The sequence below is a fragment of the Pezoporus occidentalis genome, unplaced genomic scaffold (assembly GCF_034315485.1).
Source record: "Pezoporus occidentalis ecotype Australia unplaced genomic scaffold, CSIRO_AGI_Poc_V1 ctg3, whole genome shotgun sequence".
NCBI lineage: Eukaryota > Metazoa > Chordata > Aves > Psittaciformes > Psittacidae > Pezoporus > Pezoporus occidentalis.
In genome coordinates, this window is record NW_026914940.1 from 5903124 (window position 1) to 5925249 (window position 22126).

General features: G+C 38.3%; 1 protein-coding gene across 4 annotated transcripts in view; it reads right to left on the bottom strand.

The window, feature by feature from the left end:
* The window catches only part of KHDRBS3 (KH RNA binding domain containing, signal transduction associated 3), a 92251-nt gene that overhangs the window by 26568 nt on the left and 43557 nt on the right, over nucleotides 1-22126 (bottom strand). For 2 of the 4 annotated variants that reach the window (XR_009966307.1, XM_062626977.1), the window contains exons 4-7: nucleotides 21134-21280; nucleotides 15408-15547; nucleotides 9921-10031; nucleotides 8348-8540 (exon numbers count right to left, since the gene is read on the bottom strand). Coding sequence is in view for 3 of the 4 variants with exons in the window: in XM_062626977.1 (XP_062482961.1) it covers nucleotides 8348-8540; nucleotides 9921-10031; nucleotides 15408-15547; nucleotides 21134-21280 (591 nt within the window). In the remaining variant the exon portion in view is untranslated. The remainder of the gene's footprint in view (nucleotides 1-8347; nucleotides 8541-9920; nucleotides 10032-15407; nucleotides 15548-21133; nucleotides 21281-22126) is intronic. The other 2 variants (XM_062626978.1, XM_062626979.1) reach the window with 2 other exon arrangements.

A 22126-nucleotide genomic window follows, 5' to 3' on the forward strand; every position in this document is an offset into this window, starting at 1 on the left:
TACAAATAGCTCTTCTTAAAAGTACTTCATACACAAATTTACTTGTGAAGCTGTATCTCCTCTCCTGCTCAAAAAAAAACCCACCCCAAAGCCCAAGCAAGATCATGTTCTCATCCCATGAATGGGAGCATTTTTTTATTCATTATTCTACTTTTCAGACTAACCTAGAAAACTAAATCTCATTAGATTTAGTCTGATCAAGAGCCACGTGTGCTGTAGTTTGTGCTTACAACAACAACACAGAAAAAAGTGAGCTGAAAATGCTGAAGTCCTCTTAAACTACAGATATGTTCCACACAACATATAAAACATCAGCAAGGAAGATAAAGAGCCATTGTTCTGACCTTTTCATTTCAGTCTTAGAATCTTCCTCCAAAGTAGCAGAAAAGGTAGAATTACAAGACATCCTCTGAAAATATTAAGCTATTCTGTAAAACCTCGAACCTTATTAACACCAATATTAAGCCAGCTTGTAAGCCAGAATTCTACATTTCCTCTTAAAGAGAGCTTCTGCCTGCAGTGGTGTCATTGATAATGCCTGCAGTTGATATAAATCCACAGAGCAGCACTGGTAACAGCAATTGTTCAGTGGGAAGTGCAGAAATTTTTCATGAACAGAACCAAAGGCAATGTGTAAATATGCACCCTTCAGATATATTAAATACTAAGTTACTAGCACTGGTCAGAAGGTGATAAAAGCAAGCAATCTTTGCTAAAACCTCTGCAACAGCCAAACCATTATAAATCATGCTAAGCCTTGCTAATCAATGTTTCTTTCCAATTATTAAGTACTCTAAACATAGCCTTGTTCATGGGGAATACGAAGTAGTGGCTTTAAATTATAATCTCCTGACAGTGACAATGACAGATTGGTGTTCGGGCCCTCTTTAGGGGAAATTAGCAATGTTCTAAAGAGAACAAGCTAGAATCAGAAAGAAAGAAAAGGGTAAAAAGTTCACTTTAACAAAAAGGCCATTTGTAGTGCTGGAAAACAAATCCTGAAAGCTATAAGAAATCAATTTTCCAGCTCTCCCCAACTAAACAAATCCATCCAAGGGAAAAAAAAAGGCTGTTATCACTACAACTAAAAGGTTGTTTCTTTTCCTCATCATTCTCTGAAGTTAATACTTACACCAGTACTTTATCACAAAATACTAGACAAATGACTTCTTTTTAGACAGACTACTACAGTCAAAATGCTTGTGTAGAGATTAGCTTGGAGAAAGAACATGAGATGACATCAATGCAGTGCAATGAAGTGGGCTTTTTTTTGGTAAATTACAATTGTAAAGGGAACAGCCATTTTGTTGTGTAGGAATAACATCCCCCATCATTTAATCAACGGGAAATATGGGGCAATCAAAACAAATATGGGCAGCTAAATGAGTGATAACATTAAGGACATTAGCAGGAAACACGCACAGACTGTAAGCTCTCATTTTGTACATTTTCATCTGTTTTCATCTAGAAGGAGCCTAGTGCATATTGAAGCAGAACAAATAAGGTGCTCCTGGAATGAGAGATGTACTTTTACATCTTTCATGTACCTCAAAAAACAACCCAAAAGAGTTGCTAATGAACACAGGCAACAACATTTAAACCAAGTTACAAGCAAGCCAAAACAATTCTGTCTTTCAACATACAGCAGAGAGCAGTGTCAGTATCAGGAGGACAAATCATGCTCATTCAAAAATAAAGTCAGAATGTGGTCCACTTAGATGAGCAGCTTAAACTAAGATTTAATATGCACATTTTAAATGCACATTGTAGGTGAACTTTCAACTTTGAGACAGCCAGCTGGAAAAGCTTTTCAGCCTTCCCTCCAAAGTATTCTAACTGTTTCCACAGCCAAAGTCACCCGACCTCGCACAAAAATGTAGGTTTTCCATGTTTCTTTCCACCTCATCTTGAAAACTCAGGAGAAAGCCAATGTAAAAGACTCAAAATAAACACCCCAAATTAAGGGACCTAAAGCTTTTCTACATTTTCTGCTTGCTTGTCCTATTCAGCATGAAAAACAACATTGGAATTGGCAAATAAGCCAAGAAATAATGGCTTGATAATAGCTTGATTTCCAGAAGTCTTACCTGAATTCACCCTGACTTTAGGAACAGTCTTCACAGTCCTGAAAAGCTAGAACACAGTAACTACATTGTTTAAAAGGGTTAATACCTAAGTGGAAACCACAACATTATCTACAAATGGGAACAGAGACAGAATAAACAGAAGACTATCTCTTGTTCTTAGAGAATGAAGCTACCTTAAACCCTTTTCCAAACCCTCAGTTATTGTGAGTCACATTCGAAATAACTAAGCAAATAAAAGCATTTGAAATCAGTGTTGCCTGTTATGAGGGATCCATCAACACTCAGAAGACCAAGGCAAATTGAAACATGGTGTGACTCCTGCACAGTGAATTACAATTACACTTGAGCTTTATGCAGGGAGAACTCAGATTATTTTCAAAGCCTTTTGTCATCTGGACTGGCATTGCTTAATATTCTGCCACTTCAAAAAGCATTAGGGGTTTTCTGTTAAGAAGTTTGGGCATATTTTATATGGTATACAAGGATTTTTGCTCTTTTTCCCCAACAGATCATTCCTTCAACATGAACAGCAAGCAAGCAAATGAACATTGAGAAAAATGTCTGCTTTAAAACCAGTTCACCATGTCAAATGAGCATTGTATTAACAGCTCCAAGCAACTGCTTTCACAGAATCCTGATTTTCAGTTTTTCAAAATCTAAACTAAATATGATTTCAACAAGGGGACAGAGGATTCAAACTCAGTCCTGTCAATCAAATCAGAGCACTAGCTTTCTAAGAAGGTACACTAAGTAATAGGCTATAGGTTATTCAGCTGAATTGGCTCTCACCTCTAACTAGTAAGACTCTTGTCCTGGGTTCAGCAGTACCTGAACCCAGGACAACTCTACATTCATTCCTTTCACTAATGGATACATACAAGCATCTTTTATTATAATGACTGCACCATGTAGTTTTGTTTTTAGCCATCCAGCCAAAAGTTACGGGTGAACAAAATTCCCTTAAGTCTACACACAGATTTGTAAGGATTTCTTGCAAAATCGAAAGGAGAGAAACCACTGCCCCTGACCCTGTATCCTAGGACAGTCAGTGTCCTGGTTGTCAGCACACCAGATCCAGAGAGAACCAAGGGAATGTCAATACCTGTGATAAGTATTTGGACCAAGGGCCTTCCACTATACAGGAAAAAAACTCAGCTTTCAGTTACAAAGATGACAGCATGTTATGGTAATGTCCTTTGGGTCTTCCCCATTTCTCACAGGAAATGGTATGAGCATGGTCTCATACTGTTGTAATACCTATAACATATGTATCCTACAGTATACATAGCAAAGTATAATCTTATACAGACATAACATGAGAACTACAAACTTAATCTGAATTAAGTACTGCTTTGTCCATCACTGAAACAATATATTTCAGGAAATATCCAGAAGTATATGCTTCAGGAACTATAAATCTTAGTAAGTTAGCAATCCCTAAGCTTTAGGATCTTCCAGAATCAGTCAATAATTAAAGCTGGATATTAAAGAGTAGAGTTTATCAGTGTATTTTTTGCATCCCAATGTTATGTATGTCTTTCTGTATCTTTTAAGTTAACACATTCCTGGCTTGTCATTCTAAATGGTTCATAATGTTCTTATTCAAGTTACAGTTTACTTAACATTAGAAAGGCTCCCTAAGTCTCTTACTGGTAGACATTACATCTGAATTCAATTTATTACACAAAACAGTCTTACTGAAGCATTAATTGCTAGAAATTAATACATGTTTTCACTGCTTTAGAAAACTCTTACCACTGAGATAACCCCTGTTTGAATACAGGAAAACATCAATAAAACCACCAGAAACAGAACTAAAGCTCTGCCACAACTACACTCCCCGCCCCCCATGGAGGATCATTTAGATCACAATGCTTTCTCCAAAGCAGTGTTGAAGGAAGTCTTGGCCATAACTTACTAGATTGACAAGCTTTGTTCTTCAGTGCAGACATTCCATGCTGCCACAACAATATGTACAAACCCATGTTTGAAGTCCAATTCTTAATACCTAAATACCTGATTATGAGCTCACATAAACCTCACTTCACATTTAACACTTCTGAGCAGCCAAAACAAGACTTGACATGGCATCATCACAAGTATATTTATAGAAAATACAGAATATTTACAAAAAGTTTTCCTTTGTAAAACAAAAATAGCAGCAAATGAAAATCTAACCTAAAAAAGCTTCAGTCCCATTGCTGGGTTACTGATTTGGAAAAAGCTGCAAGTGTTTGAAGCTGATAAGAGAAGGACAACAGGAAGAGGCAGAGAACAGCAAACTAGACAGCAACCAAGACTGAACAGTTGTGTTCTAACCTATCTGACGGAACATTCCTTAAGTAATTGATGCTACTGAAGAGTACTGAATTGCTACCATACTGTTAATAAGCAGGAAAATATGTGAACGCTTAAACTTTCCAGCTAGCAGCTTAATACAATTCCTATTTCTTATCTTAATGGACTAAGCTGTCAACCTACAAGTTCTCTACTTAGAATAATAAGTAGAGAAAAACTCTCAATTAAGAGAATGATGTCCCTGAAACTATCTGGAAGTGCTTCCATAAATCTAGCAAGACTTAGCATGATCTCCTTTTTCCAAGCACTGTAAAAATAATCCTGGCCATGCTTCACATGTCACTCTAGGCTTTCTCCTGACGTGACTGGTTGAGGAGATAAAAACGGAAGGTGTGTTAGCCTTCAGACAAAGTTTATCACACCAAATAGCAGTGATGTTATAACTATGATTTTAAAGCTGGCTTTCCTATCATCTAAGCTGATGCTACAGCTATTAAAGGGGCAATGATCAGAGAAAGTAAGGAACTGTCATTTCCTGGGTTTAAAAACATCATGGTACTAAAAATATGGTGAGGTCCCAGGAGGAATGGGTCTTAGGGCTGAGATACACACGAGTGAGATTTACAACAGTGAAGTGGGAAAACTAGTCATACTGAACTGGAAAAAGGTCACAACACATCAGAGTAGCAGGAAAATCTTCACTTCTGCAGTGAAGGCCAAATCAAGCATCCAGAGTCAGCAGTACAAGTATCCCAGAAAGATGTACCTCTGTGTACAACCTTCTGCAACAGGTAAGTTCCTGACAGCTTCCCTATGGGATTCAAGCACAGGACAGCAATGATCACCTTGTTCTGTTGATCACAAGCCCATCTTAAGTTGAAATTAATGATTTCTAGCCTGCGACATGATTTTCCCTATGTGAGATGCTGCCTACGGAATTAACCCTTCCAAATTTTCAGAATGAAAGAAGTAATCCCCTTTCCATTCTGATATATTTTAGAAAACAGCTTAATCCAGAAGAGGAAGGAGAGAGATTATTATAGGCATGAGGCAGAATTAAGTTCCTCATAGATGTTAAAGAGTTACTGGTCCCAAAGACTATAGAAAAAAGTTAGCAAAGGGAGTGAAGGAAAAAAGAGAAGAGGCTGTTTGTGAGTCATCTGCTGTCACAAATACAGTACACTACAGAGGAAGCGGGCAAGAAGTTTATGTATTGAAAGCCCTGCATCATCTTTGAGATATTTAAAGCATTACAGAAGCAAATGGTTGAAGACTTCCATCCAGAATGTATTTTGCTTCTTTCTCAACTTGCATGGTTTCACATTATTTCAATGAGTACAAAGCAGAGCAGAGGCTTGTAAGCCCAAGAGCATGAAAAGGTTGACCCTGGCCATACACAGGTGCCACCAAAGCTGCTCTATCACTCCTGTCCTCAGCTTCTCATGGCTGCAGTTCTTCATGAACTGCTCCAGCATGGGTCCCTTCCCTGAAGTGCATCCATCAGGAAGAGACTGCTCCAGCATGGGTCCCTTCCATGGGGTGCATCCTTCAGGAACAGACTGCTCCACCATGGGGTCACAAGTCCTGCAGCAAACTTGCTCCAGTGCAGGTTCCTCTCTCCATGGGACCACAGGTCCTGCCAGGAGCCTGGTCCAGTACAGGTTTCCCACAGGGTCACAGTGTCCTTTGGGCATCCTCTTGCTCCAGCATGAGGTCCTCCATGGGCTGCAGGTGGAACCTGCTCCACCATGGAGCTCCATGGGCTGCAGGGCACAGTCTGCCTCACCATGGGCTGCAGAGGAATCTCTGCTCCAGTGCCTGGAGCATCTCCAGCTCCTTCTGCACTGACCTTGAGGTCTGCAAAGATGTTTCTCTCTCAGATTCTCATTCCCCTTTCTGGTTGCTATTGCACAGGTTCTTTCCCCTACTCCTTCAATCTGTTATCCCAGAGGTGTACCACCATCACAGATGGGCTCAGCCTTGGCCATCAGTGTGTCCATCTTGGAGCCAGCTGGCATTGGCCACAGGGAAGACTTCTGGAAGCTTCTCACAAAAACCACCCCTGTGGCCCCCAAAACCTGGCCCACACAAACCCAATACAGTTCTAAAGGCTGCTCTGTAACCTCTGTGGAGGCTCAAAAACTTTATGCTGCTTAAAATATCCACAATCTCTCTCATGTCCTCATTCTTTAGACACTTATAAGCAAAGAGTGAAACCTGCTCAGATATTCAGGTTGGCAAACCAGCACTTTACACCAGATATGGCTAAACAGCAGCTAGTAAGTAAAGGACAGAAACAGTACTGACTCCTACCCTATCACCTTAACCCATAATAGATACAGTTAAATCATTGATAATGTACTACAAGCAGGCAGTTAAAATACAATGGATTAAATTTAGCATTTAACATACAATCACAGAATCAACTAGGTTGGAAAAGACCTTTAAGATCATCAAGTCCAACCGTTACTAATGGTTCATGTCCTGCCAAAACTTTATTCCAGTGAATCTCAATTATGGTAATTTTAAACCAGACCAGCTTTATCAATTTCACCTCTAAGTGTGTTTTTATCTGTTAGCATATCTTGTTTTGAAGATAAGTGATCCAGTTCTACAGAACATTTTTAGAAGTTATTTAGCACAGCACCATGTTTCCTTACAGAGCTATTTTCTAATTACTCTCTCTCAGAAGTAAAACCTACATCAGGATACTGATCCAACAGCTGTCATCTTCACACCACTTTGACATACACATGCTATAAACAGCAGATATATCTATAAATACGAAGTTACTCAAATGTTTTTTCCTACCATATCACCATGTGTTCGACAGTGTATGCCCTAGAAACAGACTCTTTAATGAAGACTAATTCCTTTGAAAGCCTTGTGAAATAATCACTTTCTTGCAACACCCACCTTAACCAGCCAAATCAGGCATATCCAGGGGACATTCACATACACTGGTCAAGTACTAGTTCTCAAATATTTAGTTTCTTCTGAACTGGTCAAGTATGTGTATAAACATTTGTACAAGCATTAAACTTCTTTCTGCATAAACTTTAAGTGTTGTATAGAAAATCAGGTTTCTGATCGAAAGGACAAAGGTTGAGATTTGATTTAGAGGATGGGCTTTTTTTTTGTGGGGGAACAGTGAAAGAGGAGAGGAAGACAGTAAGTAGAAGGTTGAAAGCAGAACATCTAAACAGCAAAACCATTTTCTGGAAGTCAGGAACTCCTTTTTCACTAGTCTGAAAAACAGAGACAAAGTCCAGACAGAGCTGGCTATAAAGAGGGCACACTAAAACCTTTAAGATGCATAAAACATTAAAAGCATTGTCCTTGAAAGTGTTACTTTTCTGTACAAGTAAATCCATTTTTATGATGCTGGTTTTAACGAGCTTTTCCTTTATCTCACTGCTCTGCAAGTTAAGGTAAGTTTACCCTAACAATTCAAAACTGTCTATAATTTTCAGTCATGTACAACAAAATATTTTGATAGGGTTTTAATTTTTTATACAATAAACATGTATGGCTTACTGAGATACACTCTACACTTAAAACTTGAGGATCAGCTCTAAAACTTTCACAAAAATAGTTTAATTGTCTGTCCATTGAACAGTTCCATGACCACAAAGGCTGGGAAGAAGAGTAGGGTATTATTCTGAGAATTAAAAAAATCCATTGACATGATTTTTCAGATTTCTGTAAAGCAGAAACTAACATATGTTTAAGAGGTACATAAATACTTTGCCAAATGCACTGTAAATACCTTTATGATAGTATATATAAGCTGAAGTTGCATTAATATAAAGCAGATCGAGTCTGAAAGCGTACCGAGAGATGACCACGTTTGACATAGATTAATTAGGTGCTAATTAAAGAGATTCTACTGGTTGTAAAGTGACAGTTTGGATCATCCCAGCAGAGTTATACACTTTATGCACAACAGCATCTCGACTTACATATTCACCATAGGTCTCCTGTGCTGGAGGCGGCGGAAGGGGCCGGTAGCCTGCAGGTGGAGGTACTCCTCTTGCTCTGGGTGCTAGAAGCCCACGGCTCCGACTGACTGGTCCTCTACTGGGAGGCACTCCTCTGGGGGCTGGTGCCCCTCTCGGTACTCCTGCTGGTGGTGGAGGCACTCCTCCACGGCCCCTGTGGATACATAGACCACTCACCATTAACTACTTCACCCTTGGCCTTCCCTTCAACAGATCCCTCCCCCACTTCACAATAATTCTGCTTTGCTACAGCCAGAAAATATTTAAAAGATTTACAGTTTGTCATTTTTTCTGTATGCTTTAATCCAATTACACACATTATGCAAAAAAAAATGATAAAAGACACAAACTAGACATGATTCAGTGATGAGCCTCTCACTAGCTTGAGCCATTCTGGCATACACAGAGATACCCAAACCAATTCACTGGAGCAGTCAACTTCCCTAGAATTTGACTTTTAGTATGTAGAATCACAGTCACAGAGTAACAGGTTAATTTGAAGCTGTCAGGCTACATCATACTCAAACCCTGCACAGCGGAATCAGCTGCAACTGCCTTCTGATCATCCTGTGTAAGCTTCTAAATGCAATCCAAAGATCATGCTGCATGCAAGAGACTGGGTCAGAAAACACTGAATTTTCCTCTGGTTCTAAAGCACAAGAGTTCCAGCTGTTGCAGGAAACATTCAAACCTGTAACAAGTGTGCAGGGTGATTATACAATATAACCTGATGCTTTAGATATATTTAGGAACAAGAAATAACAGTATTTTTGGTCTTAAAGCTCTGACAGAATAAGCATTAAAATGCATTCCACTGCTTTGGACACTTAACATGAAAAAAACCCAAGGCCTAAACCAAAACACTTTTGATCTTTAAGGTCTCTTCTAACCCAAGCCATTTTATGATTTAGAGGTGGTGTTTTCCCCCTCCTCCCTGTAGTAAAGGGAGAGACTTAGAGGTACAACCTTTGAGAAATTTGCACTATTTATTGTCTCTTAAGCAGAATGTTTAAAGCATTGCTAATAGGCACCTCCTTTTTAAAGGAGATCATTTCACCCCATGGACTATAATTGAGCTTAAAGGACTGCTCTGTAGGCATACAGACATGTTCCAAGGAAATCACACCCTTACTGAATATTGTAACAGATACAAAGAAGAAAACAAGCACAAGCTCTACACCACCTTTCTACCTATGAAGCCATCTAATTAATCTGAAGAGTAGTAACTGAGTAGAAATACACGGATTTCAGTAGAAATGTCCAATTTATTATAAAGTAAGATCCAGATTTGGCCTTAAGACTTCCTATCCCATTTCAAATAAATCCTATAATCTCATTGGTAAACTGAGAAAAAATATAATCATTTAATCACAATTAGTATCTGAAAAACTGCATCACTAAATGATGAATGCAGAGATGCAAACACTTGATACAATCAGGATAGATTTTATTAATTCTAATTACTGATAAAACACAGTCACAAAGTATTTTACACAAGCCTAGAGAGTAAGTGATTTAAAACTGCGTTTATTACTTGGCTTTGGCTAATCTGTAGAATGCCTCCTCAGGACAGGGTACCAGCTGCTTATTTGACTTCATTGCAGTGGGGGCAGGGGTGAGCAGTGAAGTTCCCAGACACAGCCTGCTGAAGTAATATAAAGAAATAGCAAATGTGACACTTTCCAAGTGAAGCCAAAGAAAGGGAAATGAACCTGTTGGCATAGACAATAGTCAATACCAAGTAAAATAGTAAAAAGATTCAAGAATCACTAGCTATAATCTTCACAGCATCCTTCAGACAGGGTGCAAGTGAAAGCAGCAGGAAATGGGACATGATGAAAACCATGGAAAAACATTTGGGGGGAAGGAAAGAAATAGTACAGTTTTTAGAGCCAGCATAGATTTATTCCTGAAGAGTAATCGGAGCACCAGATCCACATAAGGTTTTTTCTGCACTTCAAAACCAGTTAATAGGGCTGAAGTGGTGATGGGTGGAAAGTAATTTCTCCCATATTAGGAGGCCATTTAAAGAGTTACTGTAAGAAGAGTAAATCTGTGATATATTGCTCTGTATTAGCCATTATGGTTAATTACTAACCATTATTAACTATTCATGGTTACTGCACCAGGCTGGAGGAGACTAGGAAGGTCCAGATATAGGAAACCCAGTAACAAGACAGTTCAAGTACCACCATGCAGATTTGAGTCATAGCAGAGTATGATGCTAAGACCAAAGTTTTAGAAACTGTAAATTATTATTTCATTAAGTTACCAGGGAGCTAAAGATGCTCAATTGACATGAACAATGAACAGAAGCCGACTCAAAATGTCAGGGAACCACTTGAACAGGCACCTTCGCATACCTTCACAGAAACAGATCAGTTCTGGTATTGCTTAATTTGGAACAGGGCAGTTATATAAATTGAGTTTGAAAAGATTTAAAAGTAAAATGGATATACACAATATGGAAAGCCATTTAGAGAAATACTATGGGAAGTCAGAGCAAATAAAGAGCAATACCAAGAAAACAAAAAGCTTGAAAAAGGGCAAAGGGACCTCAGAGTAAGGCCAGAACAGCAGGGTAACAAAGTATTAAAGGAGATACCACTTGAAAAGCTGAACCCATCTCTAACCTCGAAGGAGAAATGCTAATAAAACAAGTGTAAAATACTCAGAAAAGCAGGTCAGGGGTAATCTAAAGAATTTGTGAAAAGCCTAAACCAAAAAAAACAAATACTTCAAACATTCTGGAATCAGGAAACCTGCCAGAGTGAGGCCAAATCACCAGTGAAAGAACAGCAAGATATGCATATATGCATATATTACAGGTTTTGATACGTAATCAAGACACACTGGCTAAAGTTCTCATGGCAGAACCTTTCCTGATAGGGAATGCATTGGATGGTGCCACCAACCATCTCTGACTAAAATGATAGAGTAAAAGGATCTTCCAGTTCATAGTCCCCTGCAAACTTGTCAATGGAACACTCAGCCGCATCTCCCAGATTACTAATGAAGTTAAACAGGACTGGGCCCAGCACTGACCCCTGGGGTACACTGCTTGTCAGTGACCTGCAGCTGACTTTGTACCACTCAGCTGCACTCTCTGGGACTAGAGATTTGGCTCAATTTCAATGCACTTAGCTCCTTATCCAGCCCACACATCAACAGCTTCTCTATGAGGATCTTAGGGAGACAGCCTCTCTTGAAGGCACAGCAGACAGTACTCACTACTCTCCCCTACCTACCACACCAGTCACTTCATTACAGAACACTGTCATATTGATCAAGTATGACTACATCTTTGTGAATCCATAGTTATTCCTCCTGATGACCTTTATGTACCTGGAAATGGTGTCTAGGATTAGTCGCTCCATCACCTTCCCAGAGATCATACAATACCAGGTTGGAAGGGACCTCAAGGATCATCTGGCCCAACCTTTCTTGGCAAAGATCAAGGTGAGGCTGAGCAGCCTATATACTCAACAGGTCCTCCTTGCCATTTCTGAAGGTAGGTGTGACATCTACTTTTCCTTAGATCCTGACCTGGCTTTGCCAAACTTTTCATGCTACACAATCTTTTGCAGTACACTACCTACATGTTCTCAACAGTAAGTTAATTCAAAAAGAAACCAGTTGATTCCATACATATGACAGGAGAATATCTGGAAGTTGTGAACACACTGCAGCACTGATCTACATGGCCTTGTGTTACTTCTGACATACCAGACAGCATATTCTAACCTAAAACTTCTGTAAGTTTAATTTTTCCATAGCTGGCCTGACAGTCATTCAACCATTATGGTCCCATCCATGCATACACTGAAGTATGAATTAAAAATAAATGGCAAAAATCAAAGACCTACACTCTTTACAAGCATTCTGCTGTTTCTTCAATTAGACTACTCCTACATGTTGGCTTTGAGAAATTACTTTTGCCTCCCCTCATCTTAGTGAAATCAAAATACCTGCTTTCAAACAGTCAACCCAACCAGCTCTCCCTTACTGCAGTCTTTCAATACTTAAAGGGGGGTGGGTGTGTGCATGCGGTTATAAAATATGATTTTAAACTGTATCTTCTAGTCAAAGAACAAAGGGCGACAGTTTTAAACTGGAAGAGCGTAGATTTAGACTTGATACAAGAAACTCTTCAATGAGAATGTGCTGAGGCACTGGCACAAGGTGCCCGGAGAAGCTGCGGCTGCCCCATCCCTGGCAGTGTTCAAAGGCCAGGTTGGACAGGGCTTGGAGCAACCCTGTCTAAATGGAAGGTGGCCCCACCTGTCATATGGGGTTGGAACTGAATGAGCTTTAAGGTCCCTTCCAACACAAACCATTCTATGATTCTAACTGTCTAACAATGACACAAATTGGTTTCCCCTACCCCACGCCTTATCATCATCCTCTAAAATTTCACTCTTCCAATATATCTTAGTTTGAGTCAGAATTCAGTGATCTTTAAATCTTATTCCTAAAATAGGAATGTGACATTTTAGAGAAGAAACTACTCAGGTGTATATTAACATGTATGTTAACATGTTTATTTGTAGACTTTAATCAGTAACTGGTATGATTTCTTCATTTTATACAGTCACCTCTCAAACATTTAACAAGTGATGAGAAAAGAGCAGTCCTAAAGGTAAAGCTGAAACCAGCAAATTCCATCTGCTCATCCCCCAAAAATCTTACTTGGCTCTAGACTCAAAAATTTAGTCAAGTCTGGAACAAGCCAGAAACATGAGGACAGGAAATTACCAAGCCACAATCATTAGGAAATTACTTACCATGTACAGATATACCTGTACACAAGCTAAAATTGTGTATGCAAGCACAAATGTATTGTTTTCTACAAAGTAAGATTTTAGTATGGAGCTACACATGTACCAAGTCTTAAAAGAGGACTTGAAAAGATGCATTATCTTCAGTGTTAACATGTCTAATAAGGAGTAAACAAAGGTATAAATTAGTACTTTTAAGTCCAACTATTTAGGAATAAAGGCTTAAAAATTGGGAATTTAAACACTCAGATATTGCATCCTCAACAGCATGTTTCATGTATCAGGACTGATCTTGAAAATATTCTATAGATTATAAAGGGATGTTAGGATTGAGGTTCAACTTCATTTTACAAGTTCTCCGGCTTTGCTTCAACCTCTACTGGATCTCTCAGGGATGCTTGGTATAAGAACTGTTTCATTTAACACTAAAACAAAGCCTTTAACAAAGCTCTCCTTCAATGAAAGTATTACTGAAATCAATTTCTGCTGAAAAAGAATCAGAGCATTACAACCGAGATATTGAACTCAATGGCTGTGGTATCTCAGCAGTAATAGCACTGAATTGCACTTACAGAATATGCAAACAGGGGAAATTCAGTTTGAGGGGAAGTTGTCTTGGAGTTGAAGACAAGTCAAACCAAGAACTTTTCAGCTTTCTTTAGAACATCTTAGAAATGGAGATGACAAAACAGCTTTTAGCTGTCATCTCCAAATCAAATATTAACATTTAAGTTTAACCTAAAGACACTTCAATAGCTGCAGGCCAACTACAAAGGATTCTGAGCTATGTAACAGTATATGTGTTGCATAAAATAAAACAAAATACCAAAATCCAGAGGATGGAGCTATTCATGTTAGAAATTCAGTACTAAAAATTGATTATGGATGCACTAGCTAATAGTAGGTAGCAAGTTCTGGCAATAAGATCAGAACAATGATTCCTGTATTGCAGAAACATTAGCTTGACATGAAAAATGAAGAAAATACACAACTGCATCTGTACTGAGCATCTGTAGCAGAGCTGTTATAGGTATCTATGGTGAAGTTAAAACAGGTATTTAAGAACTGCAGTAAAATTAGCAAATAAAATCTCAAAAATGGAGATCTCCAATTTGTAAGGACTTTTGTATGGCTGATTTCAGCGCTAAAGAAGTGACCCTCAGTACACATTTATCACTACTCTGAAAAATATTAAAATCACAGAACAGATATTACACAATATAAGAACAAAAACCTGCTGATTTAGAGAAAATTACATTGTTACAGGACACAACTGGAAGTGCAAATTCTCCAAGATTCATTTTGCATTTCATTTGCAGCTGTTACCAGGATACACTTTACTGTACAACTGCAGACCTGTATAAATGCATTAATTCCTCAGTACTTTTTCTTCTAACACCTGAGTTAAAACACTTCAAAATATTATTCTGAAGTTTTAAAAGCTGATATGCAAGTTTCAAGCTTGCATTAATAAGAACTATAACCACAACTAAAGGAAAATTATTTACCATAGGAAACAGTTAAACTTGGCTGCTGCAGCCACAATTTTTCTGTACTGTAACAAACAGTTAAACACTTTATTTAGGTTTTGTTTTCACACTTCAGGACTCAAAGGAGCTGAAGCTGTCATCTCAGTATTGCAAGGAAGATGGGGGCTGCTAGGATAAAAATAAAACACCTCCTGCGCCAAAGAAAAATAAAGCAAAAGCAATAGACTTGCCTATTCCTGCAAACACAAGCTGCTTTTTGATGAAGTAATGCCACTCAGATAAGACTAAAACCATATTCTACCTCCAAAGCACTTCCGTAACATTTCATTATGACTGTGAAACTTAAGACAGTAAAAAAAGAATATGCATTTTCTGTGCATCTGAGAAACTGCTCCGAAATTCCTATGTCACTCAAGGCAAGACAGATTTATCAGTTTTCAAAGCTGTGAGCTCCAGAGGGCCCATACACAGACCCTGCATGCACCTAAGGGACAACTTTAAAATTCAAGGCAAGCAGTTGCTCACAGTAAGATTAAACACCTTGCCTGATGTACATTGTTTAACACAGGTATCATTTAAGTTTCATTAAAAAAAAAAAATCAGTACCATTGCTAATTCACTCTAAATTATTCTATCTTCAATGAATGAAGATTGGTCCTGTTGTACTCTGAGGGGTGAGGTGGGAGGGGGTGTTGAAGGAAGAAGCTTAAAATGTACCTCCAAGTGAAATTCCACTACAGCTGACATACTTACCTGGACAAAGCAGGAACTGGTACTCCTCTTGCTCGAAGTGATGTTTTTCCACGAACCACTGGAACTTCTGCATTTTCTGAGCCACCATTTAAATATGTTAATTCCTGAAGCTGTGCCTGTCTGATTTCATCATTGTAGTCCTAAAACAGGGGAGCCAGAGAGGAAAAGTATCAGGCATGTTCTTTTCCACTGCATTTTGCCCCCCCCCATAGCTTTACCAATTAAAATGTGAACGTTAAAATGCTGTAGATAGAGGTAACAAAGAATAAAGGTCCCATATTCTAAGTGGAGATCTAGTTTGTAGTTCCAACTGTACAATGACAGTGTGTTAAAAGCAGCAAAAATACCATTGCCTGGTGTTGCAAAGCAGTAAAAAATATAAGAACAGTGCCTCATGAAGGAACAGGTGATAGGATCTACACTTAGAATCAAGAGTTAAAGTATAAACAAGTGAACTCATTCAATAAGCACATGCACTATGATCTCATAAAAAGAGCTAAACCAATCAGTTCTAGAATATGCAGCAGTAAAGAGACTGAGGACACATGGCTTGTTTCTTATTCTGCACAAACCTTCTCAAGGTCTATCAAAAAGAAAGCTGAAGTGATTTACATGGAATTAACACAGTACTTCTCAAATGCACAAGAGTTTTCAGAGACCTTGAACCAAACTCCAAAACAAGCACATCACAGGAATAGGAGGCATGCAATGAACTCCTGAGCTACATGTTTTTCTATCATTTTTCCTACATTTAAAGTGAGCCAAAGAATGCACCTGTAAAGCTGAATCAAGAAGTATTCTATGCAACATGTATACATACAGAGAATCAAAATATTACTAGGTCCTCTAATAAGAGCGAAGTGATGCTTCTGATACAGCAGCTCTGATCTTCTGTAAATCCCCTCATTTCAAAGAGCGGAGATTTGTTAAAATACCACCCATTTTACAATTCAATTACAAATTAAAACATCTGCATCTCTCACAGGAAGTCTGTGCTTATTACGTTTATGTACTAGACAGATACCAAACGATCATCAGGTAGCCTTGCAGACAACTGAATAACTGCATAGAAAGGAGATTAAAACTTCTGTGAGTTCAAAGATCTCAATTATCCTTGAAACTAGACTTGTAAGAACAGAACAAAGCAATTTTTCCATTACATCACATTACTAAAGATAGTTACTACTATTAGGAAGAAATGTCACTATACAAGCATTTTGTCTGATCTACCTTGACTATGCTTTGAAATTTAACTCAAAACTGCCCATCTGAGATCATCCTCTATTTAGCAGCAGAAATCAACCAGCAAACAAAGTGAAGAAGAGTCTTCAAGACAAAATTAACTGCTTTAAACTCCATAATTGAAGCTTTTGAGAAAGAGTTTACATTACAGAACAGCTTAGACCCAATACACAACCGAGCCATCCTAGGGAGAGTAGAAACAGGCAACTGAACACTACTCTGGCCAGCAACATAGAGGAGTATAGCAACATAGAGGAGTATAGCAACATAGAGGAGTATAGCAACATAGAGGAGTATAGCAACATAGAGGAGTATAGCAACATAGAGGAGTATAGCAACATAGAGGAGTATAGCAACATAGAGGAGTATAGCAACATAGAGGAGTATAGCAACATAGAGGAGTATAGCAACATAGAGGAGTATAGCAACATAGAGGAGTATAGCAACATAGAGGAGTATAGCAACATAGAGGAGTATAGCAACATAGAGGAGTATAGCAACATAGAGGAGTATAGCAACATAGAGCTTAAAATATACATTAATAATATACAGTACAAATACTTTATATTTGTAAATTGTTGCTGGACCAGAACTGGCTACAAACAAATTTCTATGCAATATATGAAATAAAACTTCAGTCTTTAAACAAAATGCTAAGGAACTGTACCACAAACACACAGGTCCCAGTTCTGACATGGTATTTATTAAATGTCCTTTATAACTTCTCTACAAGACATTCTCCTCAAAAGGGCTTCTGAAAAATACCTATATAATCTAATACTAATTTAATTTCTTCAAAGACGTGCTTAGCTTGCTACTGTTCATGTTGGATCCTTTTTTTCCTCCCTGATGCTTTCTCATTTTCCTGTAGCAAACTATTAGACATACCAGCAGTCTTAGGTCACAGACAAGGACTCCACTGTGCAAAGGCAAAGAACAGAAATAGGGTCCTTATCACATGCACCAGAGGCAGGAGGAGGATACAGAGTGAAGGAGCAGTACAAGGAAGCCACGATAAGCAGCAGTGTTAATTGAAGAATCCATTTCAGAGTCTAATGGATTAACAGATGGTCAATTTATGAATACCCACTGCTGGAAAGCAGCACACTTCAAGTCAAATTGAGGAAACAATCTCTTCCTCACCTAGAATGGAAGATGGACACAGAAACCCTTTAGATTATGCTCTTCCCCTGTACAGTTTCAGCAGAGGTGGCACTAATTTCAGTCAAACACTGCTGCTGAATTCCAAGGGAACAGATGTACTTTCATTTTATGAGTACTGCCCATCCTGACTACTCTTCTCAGAGCAGAGAGGATATTTTCTACTCTAAGAATGACTACACCATGAAGATACATTCAAGGTAGTTTCTCCCTAAGCAGAATTGCTTACATGATCCAACTAAGCAACAGTTTATTTGCAATTTTCACCCAGCCCTGATCAATACACTTAAGACCTTATTTTGATTTATCAAACTATTAGTAAAAAGTTAACATTCACACAGACCCATGCAAGACCCTATGCAAAACCTCCAAGCAGATCTTTATCCTGGCAGTGTGCAACAGCTATCAGATTTCCAGCACCCTTTTAGCACACACACCCACCCCTTAGATTTATTTTCCTTAAGCAAGCTGGCAAACCATATGAGTTTCCAAAGCCTATCAAGCCCTTTCAAATGCCATTAAACACTTTCATCACCACAGCTTACAAACTGAGCAAGCAGGAGGCAAGGCAGACTATGGGAAAAACTCTTAATTTTGCTCACACTGCAAACTGTCTGCTACAGATTCTCTCAATATTTCTATACCTGTCTTTAAAGCAAAGGAAAACAAGTAACTGGTACCCAACAGCAAAGCATAATTAATGCTGCAGCTGTCAGAAGAATGATTGTCACTACTCAAAAATTAAGCAGAATGAAGTCCTATTGGCCAAAACTGCAGTAATCATGGTATAATACAGGAGCCAGGGGGAGGTGATGGTCTTTTCATCCTAACTGGCAGAAGTAATACTAACATAATATTGGATTGCTGACCAGAAGCTCTGGCCAAACAAAAGGGAATGGCTAATTTAAAAGATAATAAATTACACTCTAATTCTGAAGCCACAATTCTACCCACAGAAGACAGGTGAGAGTTAAGGCAACATAAGGACAGCCAAAAACCCTCAAGTCAAGGTTCTGTGTCTTGGTTTGAGTTATATCAATAGCTTAAAGGGAAGTACACTACTGCAGCTGACTGAGGCTGAACTTAAAGGTGCACATTATGGATCTATAAAGATAGGAGAAGAGAGACTAAGGCATTTTTGGTATAGTCAGCAACTACAAGAATATTTTGTACCCTACATTCTAGGACCAATTGCTATGCTCTACAAACTGCACCATGACCATATTCATAAATCATCTTAAGCAAAGGTTGTTGGAAGGCATGGTTAGTTTACATTGTAAGGAGAACATAAATTATGACCATAATCTTGCATACTGATAGCAGGACTTATTTCTTAAAATAGTGATAATTTTAAGAAAGTCACAACGGATATTATAGAAAGTTAACCTACCAGTAGTTCTATGGGAAGTGGGGGCAGAAGAGATAAAGGCATTGAGAACAAATCTCATAAAATTACATTTGAGAAGCCACAGGAAAACTAAGACAGCATTGGCTTGATCCCATAGCTCAGAAAAAATTATATAGGGTCAGTTCTGCTCAGTACAAAAAGCAATGATCAAAAATTGAGATGAAAAGTGCACAACCAATGAATGGAATTGCTCATTATATGTCTGTAATTCTAGTGACTTGGCAGTAGAGTCATGGCTAGGTTTTGATATACTTCATTTATTATGGTACTAGGTGAATCAAGCTCAATGAAGAAAAATAAAACCTCTGATGAAGGGGCAGCAGGATCAGATTTATCCTCGCTTCCAGTGCTTGCAAAAAACATTTATCAAAAATGAGCATATTTCCATCTCAAAAGAGAGCAGCTGTTTGCTCACTAGAATACTGAAGTTAATTCTCCCTTATCTCTTCACACACTCAAACTATAAGTCATGTAAATAACAGCAACCTTTGACATTATGACAGCCCAGCATTCCTACAGATACTCTCTGGAGTATCCCAGCATTCCTACAAATACGCTCTAGAGTATCACCAACATAATCAGTTAGGATGTGCAAGCAGTAGTATATTTATTTGCCTCTTCTTATGCATTTGGAACCTGCAAAGTTATAATGTGATGCTTGCTTCTTTATAACACACAATGTGTTATTTCACATCATCATGTATTCCTAAATGAGCTTCTTAGTGATCATTACTTATCAGGCTTTGGTTCCTGTCAGGGGGTAGTGTTAGAACATATGAAATAACTCAGACAAAAACATATCAGAGTAAACACTAAGGAGCAACACAATCAATTTTAGACACTTGGGGACTTAATTTCATGGATCTAGGCTAGGTTTAGAATAAACTAAAATCCTCAAAATGCATACAGCAGCACTGCCACCTAATCTGTACCGACTAGTTCACCCTGGAGTACAGCCAGCAGCGCTACCCACAACAAACTATAGCAGCATACAACAGACATCCCTGACTGGTCCTGAATACAGCCACACTGACTATACTCTCAAACACTTACATGATGCTATCAGACATACACCTTAGCAAAGTCTCCTCAGCTTGGTCTCCCACATTTCCACTATCTGACATGAATCAAAACTAACACTTGGATAACCTTTTCAGCAGTAAAGATAAACAGAAGTCAGGGTACCTTGAGAATGCTTTGCTTTTTCCATTCATTCCATATCCAATAAAAATAGAATACCTACTGAAAACTTAATAGAGATAGGAACTTCACACACAATAACACCTTCTCAAATGCCCCGTCATGAGTTTACTATCACAAAACAATCAAGTCTCATCCTTACATGAGACACAAATAAGAATCTTCTCTAGAAAGACACTGGAAACCCTGCAACACCATTGTCTGTGCATATCCCAAAGCTGGAGTACAAGCTTACACTGGAAATCACATCTCATTTTATATATCCATACATTGCAAGTTGAAGTATACATAAAACAAGTATAACCCATGTGTCACTAGCTACATGATAAAATTGTATTGATTCTCAGCACTGAATGCTAAACCAGGATTATGGGTGGGAGCAATACTACAACACCAAATTTATTCTTAGTGAAACAGAACCCTATGCTGATGCTTCAGATTTAACAAAAACACAGAAAAGCTCTACCTTAAGCAAAGTTATTTTTCCATATTTAACAGATGTTCATTATTTGTACAGTTATCATAAGCATATGTGGACAGTTATCCATTCACCCAATCACTGCCTGTATCAAGAAGTATTTGTAAGCATCACTTCTTTCACAGGTGAAGGAAATTATGTAACATGACCTGACCAATATTGTTCACTAAGTCATTTTTAGAGACAGTTTCTCACTCAAGACTACCAGAATTCCCATAAAAAAGTTAAAACACTAACAGGGATGAGGAACTTCTTGATTTCTTCCAATGCATGTCCCATTCTGGCATATGCTTCTGCAGGTGGAGCAAATACTTCAATTAAAACATGCAGGTCATCATTCAGGTGGAAGTACTTTGCCTCTCCACTTTTTCTCAATTCTTCCTCCTAAGAGATAAGAAAAATGTTGGGGTTTTTACCACCTTCTTTAAGCATATTATAGTCCAAGTATTAAAGTTGCTTCAGAGGCATTTGCACATACTTTTTACTCATGTTCTGATGTCAACTAAAGAGGATAAAAATCACATACTTCTGATACACTTAAAACCAATCTTGTTGCTAAAATAGAGTAGTATCAGTTTGCTTATCAACCATAAGCAATAACCCAACACAAAATAGGACCCATCGACTTCTGCTGACATACAGAAACTGTAGCACAAGGGAGAATGTGCATCTGTTTCATCTAGAAGACACAGAAGTAAGTGAATTTGAAGCCTCTCTTCTCAAAATTCAAGTCTTCAGAAACAGGTCTGTTCTAATATTCCATAACAAGATTCTTTTACTGATATTATTTCAACCATAGTCTTATTGCACTACTCCTAGTTCTTATTTTCTGTTCTCACTGGTATTTCTACCCCATGAGTACATCCTTCACAGAACTGTGCTACTTGAATATGAAGCTAACAGCATTATGAGAAGGGAATAGGATAGTAGAGTAAAAGAGTTCACTAGCTATTTCAGAAGAGTTTATTTCTTTTATTCTGCTTCACCCAACCCATTTCAATACAACTGAAAAACTATTTCCAGGTAGTGGAGCTGAGCTCACTTCCCAAATACTTGCATTCACATGTGAACTGTTCACACGCTTAACAGCCATATGTTACTCTCAGGCTGCTTCCCATCCCCAGTCTGAAGGGTGCTTTCCAAGAAGCTAAGCCATCATTTAATTTCATTGCATTATCAAATAACAGAACTACTAAGAATTTGATACAATGCTGTCTTTAAAAGAAAGCC